At 45.0% G+C, this 12,500-nt stretch overlaps 1 protein-coding gene across 1 annotated transcript in view; it reads left to right on the top strand.

Moving 5' to 3' along the window:
* The first annotated feature begins 2,949 nt into the window (after nt 1-2,949).
* LOC138351351 (synaptotagmin-7-like) overlaps nt 2,950-12,500 on the top strand; it is a 63,677-nt gene continuing 54,126 nt past the window's right edge. Inside the window, exon 1 of the mRNA XM_069303130.1 lies at nt 2,950-4,489. Coding sequence (XP_069159231.1) covers nt 4,349-4,489 — 141 coding nt within the window. The 5' untranslated portion in view covers nt 2,950-4,348. The remainder of the gene's footprint in view (nt 4,490-12,500) is intronic.

The raw sequence follows: 12,500 nt of genomic DNA, 5'->3' as shown, positions 1-12,500 counted from the left end.
GTATGCCACCAGACCCGTCCCGAAGCTGAAAGGTACGAGTTACGTGAAAACGCTACTGGAACTGAACCTCACTAAGAGTTAGAGGGGACATGATCACCACCTGCAAGATTCTCAGAGGAATTACAGGGTAAACAAAAACAACTGTTTAGCACGGCTGGAACACAAACAAGGGAACACAGGTGGAAACTACGTACCCAAATGGTATTAGAGAGATTTTGTTCAGTGTCACTATTAATTAACAAATGGAATGCATTGTGGTGGAGGCAGACTCCATTCACAGTTTCAAACATAGGAATGATATAGGCTGATGAACAACACACTAGTTGATTGACAGTTGAGAGGCGGGACCAAAGAGCCGTAGCTCAACCCCCGCAAGCACAACTAGGTGAGTAGTACCACCACCACCACCATCACCTCCACCACCACTACCACTACCATCACCACCACCACCACTACCATCACCACCACTACCATCACCACCACCACCACTACCATCACCACCAGTACCAGTACCACCACCACTACCACTACCATCACCACCACCACCACTACCATCACCACCAGTACCAGTACCACCACCACTACCACTACCATCACCACCATCACAACTTAAGCTGCACCATTGCATGCAAACTTAACACTATCAATAAAGTCTACAACTTTGTTAAAATGCCCCAACGACCGGTACCATTAACCTGTTATTCTCAACCATTTACACGCACCATTAATTTACACATTACTACTCGCGCCATTATCTCTCACCTGTATCATAAATGGTACTCACCTTTACTATTAACCTCCATTGACCTGCGTCCTGTGAACCCACTCCATTATTAAGCTGCGCCATTGTCTGTTTACCTGTACCCGGCTCCATTAACCTACCTGCAATCCTATAATTGCATGACAAGCGTGAACTATCTTGTAATCCATGTTGGTGTAATTGTCTTTGGGTGGTTGTACTCGGCATGAGCTCTGTGGCACATGATTGGTTATGCGCCCCTGTGGTTGTCCCTCCATGTGTGGGTGGAGGGCCCCTTCAGGTGTGGGCTGGAGGGCCCCTTCAGGTGTAGGTGGAGGGCTCCTTCAGATGTGGGTGGAGGCCCCTTTCATGTGGACAAGCCACAGGGGTGTAGAAACTATTTATGTTGATTCTATACATGGAGATTGAACGTGTTTTTAATATTTATATAAATATATTTAATATACTTAATATATATAGTATATATTATAAAATATATATTATATTTTATATTATATATATATATATATATATATATATATATATATATATATATATATATATATATATATATATATATATATATATATAATGTAGATCTTAGATGAATGATTTTTTTCCATCTATTAGATCCCATACTCCTTTATATTTGGTGTTTGACTGCTCCTTAAATGGACTCCGGATGTGGATCAAACTGTGTACATACATATGTATATATATACTGCATGTATAATTCCGCCAAATGAGGGCCTTCCATGTATGAATTTCTTCACGTATGTCTCTCTTTTTTAGATATGTATATTAATCTTGAATATTTTTTGATTGCCTATTTGTCAGTTCCTGACATATGCATACACATATGGTTTATACATGTATGGTGGGAACCATGCATCATTCCCACCATGTATGATACCATGATATTCTACCATGAATTATTTTCCCCATATGTCTTCATGACAGATAATTCCTTCATGTATTCTTTCCCCCCCCCCCCCCTTTTTTTTATGCCTCCCCATGTATAGTTCCTCCATGTATACGGCTCCTCCATGTATAATAATTACATGTTTACACATATCCGCTGTATTTCTTGGGCCTGAAGCCTTGTTAAAGAGTATACTGTTGGTCTTGGAGTTATAGGCGACCGCTGCCATCTTTGTGTTCCAATATTCTTGCTAATTGGTAATTTGCATTTTAATCTTTCTCCCTCTGCTTTCGCCGTCTATATATTAATTTTTTACATTTCTTACGTAAGGAAAACTAATTTAGATTATAGAAAGTTTATTGATTCAATATTCTCATTGCATTATAGCATTGAGTCAATCGCCATGATATGAACGTGATTGATCAGTAATTAAGATCTATCATACCCCATCAACAGTTGAGGATTATCATTAGTCACTTGTTAAAAATGTCTTTTAAACTTATTTAACGTTAAAAATTGCGTTTTATGAGTCTTAGTTAATCGATTTGTTGAATAATTTTTTTTGGTTAGTCGTAACTTGAAGCGGAAGTGAAATGTCTAGAATTCACGACCTTAATTTTTGTCTAAATCAAAAAGTCTAAATCAAAAAGTCTAAATCAAAAATTAATTTTTGATTTAGACTTTCATTTAGACATTGGCCAGCGAAGCTCTCATGCCCAGAGTGGTGTTGGCTTAGGGCCCCTGAGTACACGTCTTAGGGGCCTTGAGTACACGTCTTAGGGGCCTTGAGTACACGTTCTAGGGGCCCTGAATACACCATAATCTCCCCGAAATAGTAGTATTGATCTTCCGGAATCATGGTAACTTAGGTCCATATTGACTAAGTACTGCCTGGTCGACCATAACAATACAGTAACCACGTGTCGAAACCGACCTAATAGCGATTTGGAGCTCGTAACCCCTTTAGGTGAATGGAGACTTAAGCGTGAGATCTCGTAAAGTGGGTAAATACGCGCTACGTGAACTTTCAAGTGGATGGAAGTAAGTACAAATTGACCAGGGGCCAGATTCACGAAAGCACTTACGCAAGCACTTACGAACGTGCACATCTTTCCTCAATCTTTGACGGCTTTAGTTACATTTATTAAACAGTTTACAAGCATGAAAACTTGCCAATCAACTGTTGTTATTGTTATAAACAGCCTCCTGGTGCTTCGGAGCTCATTAACTGTTTAATAATTGTAAACAAAGCCGCCAAAGATTGAGAAAAGATGTACAGGTTCGTAAGTGCTTGCGTAAGTACTTTCGTGAATCTGGTCCCAGTACTACAAGTCTCACAGGTGTGTGGGTTCACAAAGCACCAGTTTCTGCCTCACTTTTTTCCTCTTGTATGGCGCACTAGTGCTTGTTACTGCACCATCATCCACCACACCTGCTGAATGAATGACCTAAAATCTCATTTATAGTTAGAATGCTTGAGTCAGGCGGTTGGCAGTAGGATCATAGAAAATGGAATGTAAACAGGAGCCACTTGAGAAAGGTCATCCATTGGATGATAAGAAAGGTGGATGAGAGCCACGTAGATAGAATTGAATTAGAGGCTTTTTTAAGAACGGAAAGGAATGAGAAGAAAAAAAGCATTGCTACGCGGTAAAGGTATTAGGAACAGTTAGGAAACTCGGCCAAGTTGGCTAGGTCATTTAGGTTAGGCCAGGTAGGGAATCGTGGAGAGAGAGAGAGAGGGCAATGTAAATAGGCCTAGGTTGGGCCACAATGGGAGAGAGAGAGATTTAGGGACATGGGCAGTGTACAGGCAAATAGGCAGTTTCGGAAATATAGCCAATTTTACAAGACTGCAGGTAAACCAGTAGGCCTAGTCAATCAATAGCCTTCGAATTAGACTTGTAGACTCTCCATAACAATTTAAATTATGCAGGTGCAGAGTAGACAAAGCTAGGTAGTTAAGGCCAGGTAGAAACAACCAAATGCGTAGAGGTAGATAGCCTGCAGCTGGTAGGTACATAAAGATATTGGTAGATATGGTAGATACATTTAGTATGTGTAATCTAGATATGTAGTCAGGTAGTTACACCAGACATGAAATGACCTGATAGACTCAACCAGGGTGGATTAGGCAACGACCAGGTTGACACAACCACGGGGTTATATAATGGTCAGCTAGCTGCAACCAGGGGGCATCGAACCATCCAAATTACCCAACGATGCATTTAGATCAACTCGTTCTCAAAAGATAAATTGCTTTTCTTTCACTCTCACCTCACGCCGCTGCTTCACTCTCTAATTCAACTCCTCGTCTTAGACAAATGTTCCCCATTAACGCTGATAACGTCACGTTAATCCCCTTCACGCTGATGATAACGTTGTTAACACCCCTTGCTACTGATAACGGCTGTGTCGCTATTAAACTCAATAGATTAATTCCGGCTTCAAACACTTGCGTCTGATGTCTAGATGCGTGCGCACGTCGATGCGTTTTTGATAAATATAGAGATCACCAAGACTTTTCAAATACAAAAATAATCAATCCCAGCCAATCCAGGGCTCCCATTTCCCCCCCTTTTCACCCCTCTAGTTCTGTTGTTTAGGCATCCCATCTGGCGGAGTGGGGGTCCACTGAGCCAGCTGGAGATAAGGAAACAGATGGTAACACAGTTTGGTCTCCACAGATGGCGTTCTTCCAGAACCGGTCACTCAGTCTCGTGGATATGTACATTGACACCTCGGAACCCACTGAGAATGTCGGCCAGATCCAGTTCTCCATGGAATATAACTTCAACGAGATGACCCTTATTCTCAGAATCATGCAGGTGGGTGTTGTTGTTGTTGTTGTTATAGATTCAGCTACTCGGAACAAGTTCCAAGTAGCACGGGCTATGGTGAGCCCGTAACTTACCTGGCACAGGAGCGGTGCCCTGCTCGCATGCAGGTGGGTGATACTTTCAGGTACTGGGCCATGTGGTAGGGGGTACTCCCGCCAGTGTCTATGGGGGGGGGGGGAAATGCGCAAGTACTTACGAACGTGTACATCTTTCTTCAATCTTTGACAGCTTTTGTGACCAGTCCACACACTAGAAGGAGAAGGGACGACGATGTTTCGGTCCGTCCTGGACCATTCTCAAGTCGATTGTGAGAATGATCCAGGACGGACCGAAACGTCGTCGTCCCTTCACCTTCTAGTGTGTGGACTGGTCAACATACTTTAGCCACGGTATTGTGCCTGCATTTGACGGCTTTGGTTACATTTATTAAACAGTTTACAAGCATGAAAACTTGCCAATCAACTGTTGTTATTGTTATAAACAGCCTCCTGGTGCTTCGGAGCTCATTAACTGTTTAATAATTGTAAACAAAGCCGCCAGTGTCTGTGATGGGGTACTTTCCCCAGTGTCAATGGGGGGTACTCTCGGCAGTACCTGTAACGATACCTACTGTAGATCTCCATTAGTTTCCTCCCATTTGGTAATCTAGTGATGTCATTAATGGGAACTATACTTAACTGATAATTGTATTTATAAATGTACACAAGCAATTGTATTCATTTGGTTCTTTCGCATGATAATTCCCTCCCTCCCTCCCTCTCCCCATTCCCTCCCTCCCTCCCTCTCCCCATTCCATCCCCTCCCTCCCTCCCTCTCCCCAGTCCATTCCCTCTTGGACAATATTGGGTTATCACTCTGGGAACAATATATTTATGGTCAATAACAGCTGTAAGCGAGGCTGGGAGAGTACGCCATTACTCACCTGGCTGTTGTCGTCACAGGAATGACTTTGTGGAGTACTTTTATTATTTGTTTTCGCGTGTAAAAAGATTCGCAGATTCCTGTTTGGCAGATTGTGTGGATTGGTTCATATTCGTGCACTCTGCGCTTAAATTGATTTTAAGCGATTTTCAAAGCAAAAGTGCAGGTACAGGCACAGACACACAGACACACACACACACACACACACACACACACACACACACACACACACACACACACACACACACACACACACACACACACACACACACACACGCACACACACACACACACACACACACACACACACACGCACACACACACACGCACACACACACACACGCACACACACACACACACACACACACACACACACACACACACACACACACACACACACACACACACACACACACACACACACACACACGCTGGAGCTACCTGTGCTACGTCGTTTTTACTCACACTGTACCGTACAGGGGCCAGATTCACGAAGCAGTTACGCAAGCACTTACGAACCTGGGGGTCAGATTCACGAAGCAGTTACGCAAGCACTTACGAACCTGTGCATCTTTTCTCAATCTTTGGCGGCTTTGTTTACAATTATTAAACAGTTAATGAGCTCCGAAGCTCCAGGAGGCTGTTTATAACAATAACAATAGTTGATTGGCAAGTTTTCATGCTTGTAAACTGTTTAATAAATGTAACCAAAGCCGTCAAATATTGAGGAAAGATGTACACGTTCGTAAGTACTTGCGTAACTGCTTCGTGAATCCTACCCCAGGTTCGTAAGTGCTTGCGTAACTGCTTCGTGAATCCGGCCCCAGGTTCGTAAGTGCTTGCGTAACTGCTTCGTGAATCCGGCCCCAGGTTCGTAAGTACTTGAGTACCTGCTTCGTGAATCCGGCCCCAGGTTCGTAAGTGCTTGCGTAACTGCTTCGTGAATCCGGCCCCAGGTTCGTAAGTGCTTGCGTAACTGCTTCGTGAATCCGGCCCCAGGTTCGTAAGTACTTGAGTACCTGCTTCGTGAATCCGGCCCCAGATTCGTAAGTGCTTGAGTACCTGCTTCGTGTATCCGGCCCCAGATTCGTAAGTACTTAAGTAACTGCTTCGTGAATCCGACCCCAGACTGACTCACAACTCATTTTGGTTGCCTCACTACTCTACTCACTATTCTACTCACTATTCTACTCCTCTACTTCCTCTCTACTTCCTCTCTACTTCCTCTCTACTTCCTCTCTACTCTCGAGGTTTTCTCTACATATGATTCGTCCCGTTATTGCTGTTGTCTTCGTCTAGAACTTCGTTATTGTAAAGTTCGTGTTCTTCTGGGGGTTCGTTATTTCGTTATTAACGAATCTCGTTCGTTATTTCGTGTCGAAATACTTTTGCAGTCCTCGTTAGTGTTGAGTTATATCTCTTGAATTGGTTGGTACAACGACGGTCGTGCTTTTTGCAGGGTCGGCGTTCGATCCCCGATGGTCAAAGTGGTTTGGCCGCTTACGTTTTACTCCGGGCTCATATTCCTGCTAATCTCACCTCATATGCAAGTTACAGTTTGGCAATCATACAGTATACTTGCGATGTGTGTATATGTATGTATTAACACGATGTACTGAACGGGGTGAGAATAGCTTGAGCTACCTCATCCCTTTGTGTGTATTTTACATCAATAAACTTATTTCAATTTCAATTTCAGTATACTTGCCAAAGATGTTCTCCTGATAATAACTTAGGTTACAGGAGATGTCTGAACGCAAGAGGTAAAATACAATCTATGAATTATCGTATTTTCAATCTTTTTAAGATAATCGTATTTTCCTCTTAATTATCAAAATACTCGACCGGTTCTGTTCTCCCTTCCTCCGCCTCCTTCCTTTACTCTTAAGATGTTATTGGATTTTTCATGCCATTGTTCAACATTTCTAAAGATCTTAAACTTTGGAAAGATTCATAAACTTGAGTAAGTTGCTTCTTGTATTTCCTCCCCAACACTGCTCCCTCTCAACTTTGGCGAAACAAGCATGATAGTGGAGCTCTTCTCTGCCTCTCACAAGCTAACAACAATGGCTGCTGCAGAAATGTATTTTCACCGTGCATCTTCGGGGTTAATGAACCGTGGACCCGAGAAATAATCCCACAGTTTTGTTTAGGGAAACAAAAAATGATTTTCAGCATCAAACTCAGTCCATTCTCCGGATCGTGAAGGTATTCGGTACCACACACAGGTGTTGGCTTCGTGGTATTGAAGCCTGGGAACGGGACTGGTGTTGCCACAGGGGTAGGAACGCTGGGTGGAAAGGAGGGTGAACCATAAGAACCTTCCTGGTCGAGGGAGGGTGTACTCCTTCGACCAGACACCCCCCCGTGGTCTGGTCGAGGAGGCTGGGAGCATCTGTTCCTCTCCCACGCACTAGGGGGGGGAAAGGAGATCCTGGCAGGAATCTCGTAGGATTTATAACCCTCCAAACTACACGGTTTCGCTATTCTCCGAGAGTTCGCTATTTCGTTGTATCAGTATTCCTTTACTGACTTACCGAAACTGTTGCTTTTTTCAGTATAATGAGATTGTCAGGAAGAAATTATCAGGTGAAAGTACCGAGATCGTTAGGAGAAAAGCTGAAGATTACTTTACCCTGTGGTCCTGGGTTCGATCCCGGGCACCGGCGAGAAACAATGGGCAAATTTTCTTTCACCGTATGCCCCTGTTACTTAGCAGTAAAATAGGTACCTGGGTGTTAGTCAGCTGTCACGGGCTGCTTCCTGGGGGTGGAGGCCTGGTCGAGGACCGGGCCGCGGGGACACTAAAAAGCCCCGAAATCGTCTCAAGATAACCTCAAGATAACCCTAGTAGATCGTGATCAAACCCGTCCTCTGGCTGAGTCGTGCGAGATATTACGTTGTGTTGAAGCAACACCAGAGAGCAGGATGACTGCCAGAGACCCTCCACTGTTCAACCTCAAATTCAGTTTGTTTACATTCAAGCAGAGGAAATGTTGATGTGTGGGATCAGCTGGGTTGTGATGGCTGGGTTGTTCTACTGGCTGTTGCCAGCCTCTGACAATTGTCATGGTCAGTTTGACACTTCCTGCTTCCAATGAGAAGTCACTGACCCACTTTAATTTAATAATTCAAAGCATTTGAATTACTAAAAAACCAGTTTTAGAATTAATAAAACCAGTTTTATTATTAAGGTTAGGCTCCTTAAATATAAATGACCTTTCAATTGTCAGGATCTATCTTGAGGTTATCTTGAGATGATTTCGGGGCTTAGCGTCCCTGCGGCCCGGTCCTCGACCAGGCCTCCTTTTTGTTACACATCCCCCATGAAGCAGCAGCCCGTAGCAGCTGTCTAACTCCCAGGTACCTATTTACTGCTAGGTGAACAAGGACACCAGGATGAAAGAAACTTTGCCCATTTGTTTCCGCCTCCACCGGGGATCGAACCCGGAACGTCAGAACCACGAATCCCGAGCGCTGCACACTCAGCTGTCAGGCCCCTGCATATTCCATTCTGAACATCAATCTTCCATTGACACATTCAATTACCCGAGTTGATCCCTTAACTGCAGTGTAGTTCCTGTCATATGACAATAATTGGTAATTATTTGGGTTCTTTCGGTAATTTGGGTTCTTTTGAAGAGTTGAACTGTTTATACCCGAAGTTTAGGGGCCCCCCCCTGGCGGCCCTCTGGCGGCCCTCTGGCGGCCCTCTGACGGCCCTCTGGCGGCCCTCTGGTGGCCCTCTGGCGGCCCTCTGGCGGCCCTCTGGCGGCCCTCTGGCGGCCCTCTGGCGGCCCTCTGGTGGCCCTCTGGCGGCCCTCTGGCGGCCCTCTGGCGGCCCTCTGGCGGGCCTCTGGCGGCCCTCTGGTGGCCCTCTGGCGGCGAGCACCGGAACTCTCCATAATGCAAGCTTGGAAGATGGGAAAATTTAACTCGCATTAACCAATGTTTTCTCTGGTGCTTCGGTGTTTGATGACGACCCAGAGGTTGGCCTTCGCTTCGTCTATTTGTGCCTGCAGGTTGAGCTTCAGCTCTTTGGTCCCGCCTCTCAACTTAATAACTCAAGCTCAAGTTAATATGATATTGCAAGATTGATCATGGGGGGGGGTTATTTTGACACCGTTTCCAGTGGCACTTGTTTCATTGGTGCCAACCCGGATCCACTCATGCTGGGCACGTACCCGATAGTAATTACTGATCAAAACAAGAAGCGTCTGCTCTCCAGCATCGAACAAAGACACAGGCATTCTAATTTATAGGTACAGATCATAGCAAATAGTTGGCTAACTTAACAAATTTCTTCAAAAAGCGATTTATTCGAAGATTTTAAGAGATTAATATATACAAGTAAAATTTGAATGAATAAAACAATATTTATCTTGGACAAAATAACCTCGTATCTTAGACAAAATAATATATTTTAATCCTTTATATTTAATAATATAAGTTTGTTATAGTTCTTCTGCATGTCAAAAATCTCAGATGCGACCAGATTTCTTTTAATAAATCTCTGGTCAGAATAGTGCAGTAAGTTAGTCCCCCAAGTGTTCTCGGGAAAACTCGGGGGATCTGGGGAAGTTGGTGGTAAATAGTGCCAGTATCTTGAGTGCCAGTATCCTGAGTGCCAGTATCTTGAGTGCCACGTAAGTGCTGTTGGGCAACTAACTTTCTCTTGTTAATGCAAGGAAATTTTGTATTCCCAAGTTAACGGTTGTGCTTGCGCTCCTGGGGGGGGGAATGACCCCTGGGGGAGGAGGGGGCCTTGAGAAAGAGGAGAAGGTTCTTAGGGGAATGACCCCTGGGGGAGGAGGGGGCCTTGAGAAAGAGGAGAAGGTTCTTAGGTAAAAAATGGATAACAAGGAAAGGCGTGGAAAGGAAGGAAGAGGGGGGAGAGTATGAGTTCGAGGGTTGCTTTCTCACGTCTCTCCCACTGATAGAGGCCAGCTAGTTCTTCCTTGAAGGACGTGGGATGCGACGCCTTTTCCAGGACTAGCTAAGTGCAGGTGTTTAAGTCATGGGACGACCTGCCATGCCTGTCAGCGGAGGGAGACGCAAGGACATGGGTGCCAAGTGATGGATAGTGAGCTGTTGTTGTTGTTTCAGATGTTTTAGACCACTATTATTAAGGATAAACTGTTGCACTGTTTAGCATCAATGTTTTCAACATTCTTTTTTACCAGGGGGGATATTTTAGTGGTTACCCCACAGAGGATAGATTAGGTGTTCAGCACATATACTCAGGATGCTGCAGGATATTTTGTTGGACCATTTTGTGGGGCCATTTTCCACATATTTCTTCCTCGTGTTGTTAATGATTCCCTGCATAAGGTTTGTCCATTCACCACTTGCTTTGTTATAGGAATCCTATAACAGGATTGTTGGATCATATATATATATATGTATATATATATATATATATATATATATATATATATATATATATATATATATATATATATATATATATATATATATATATATATATATATGACAGTGTCAGACCACGGAGGAAAATTGAAACAGGAATTTCCTTAAGTACTTTCGTATATTAATACATCTTCAGAAGGAGTGAAGACTCCTTCCTGAAGATGTATTAATATACGAAAGTACTTAAGGAAATTCCTGTTTCAATTTTCCTCCGTGGTCTGACACTGTCACATTTGATAGGTATATAATCATTACCATTGCCTAGAGAATACTTAAGACCTCAACAGTGAACTGCAGTTATCTTGAGGTTATCTTGATATGATTTCGAGGCTTAACGTCCTAGCGGCCCGGTCCTCGACCAGGCCTCCATTTTGTTACACACCCCCAAGAAGCAGCCCGTAGAAGCTGTCTAACTCCCAGGTACCTATTTACTGCTAGGTGAACAGGATCATCAGGGCGAAAGAAAATCTGCCCATTTGTTTCCGCCTCTGCAGGGGATCGAACCTGTAACGTTAGGACTATGAATCCCTAGCACTGTCCACTCAGCCGTCAGGCCCCAACGTGAATACAGCAGTAATGAATATAATGCTACTCTAACACCTAGATAATTGAAGTAAAATCACCAATTAATAAAAAATAATAAGAGCCTAATTAAAATATTTATTACTGTTAAACAATAATAATAATAATTACGAGAGGAAATGCTGTGATAAGCAAAATATGATAAATCGTGGTGTGGAAGAGTAAGATGATAAAAGATGATTTGAAGAGGGGAGTGAGAGAGTCTTTGTCGCGTGGGTCGTGAAGCTGAAGAGTTTGTCATGAGGGGCTGTAATGGTTGTGTCATTATTGTCCTCCCAGGCTGTTCCAGCCCCCCCCCCATCCTCACCCGTCTCCAGGCAGCCCCCTCTCACCCGTCTCCAGACAGCCCTCCCTCTCACCCGTCTCCAGACAGCCCTCCCTCTCACCCGTCTCCAGACAGCCCTCCCTCACCCGTCTCCAGACAGCCCTCCCTCACCCGTCTCCAGGCAGCCCTCCCTCACCCGTCTCCAGACAGCCCTCCCTCACCCGTCTCCAGGCAGCCCTCCCTCACCCGTCTCCAGACAGCCCTCCCTCACCCGTCTCCAGGCAGCCCTCCCTCACCCGTCTCCAGACAGCCCTCCCTCACCCGTCTCCAGACAGCCCTCCCTCCCTCACCCGTCTCCAGGCAGCCCCCCCTCTCACCCGTCTCCAGGCAGCCCCCCCTCTCACCCGTCTCCAGACAGCCCCCTCTCACCCGTCTCCAGGCACCCCTCCCCTCCCTCACCCGTCTCCAGGCAGCCCTCCTCTCACCCGTCTCCAGACAGCCCTCCCTCACCCGTCTCCAGGCACCCCCCCCCCTCTCTCACCCGTCTCCAGACAGCCCTCCCTCACCCGTCCATTCGTACAACCATCCCGTCAACCTGACGAAGCTGTGGATCAATCCGCTTGTTGCTGCTCGTGTGTCATATCGGGCTTCGGGGAGTAGCTGAAGATGCCTCGCAAAGATGCAATGGGGGGGGGGGAGGTAATCTTTCTGCAGCCTCCCTTATCAGCATCTTGGGCATCACTTATGGGCGTGGTCACGTGAACACGACAGACCATGCAGGGGCCAGATTCACGAAGCAGT

Source organism: Procambarus clarkii, chromosome 49 (assembly GCF_040958095.1).
Source record: "Procambarus clarkii isolate CNS0578487 chromosome 49, FALCON_Pclarkii_2.0, whole genome shotgun sequence".
NCBI classification, from domain to species: domain Eukaryota; kingdom Metazoa; phylum Arthropoda; class Malacostraca; order Decapoda; family Cambaridae; genus Procambarus; species Procambarus clarkii.
The sequence above is the reverse complement of the archived record's forward strand: the minus strand, read 5'-3'. Positions and strand labels throughout refer to the sequence as shown.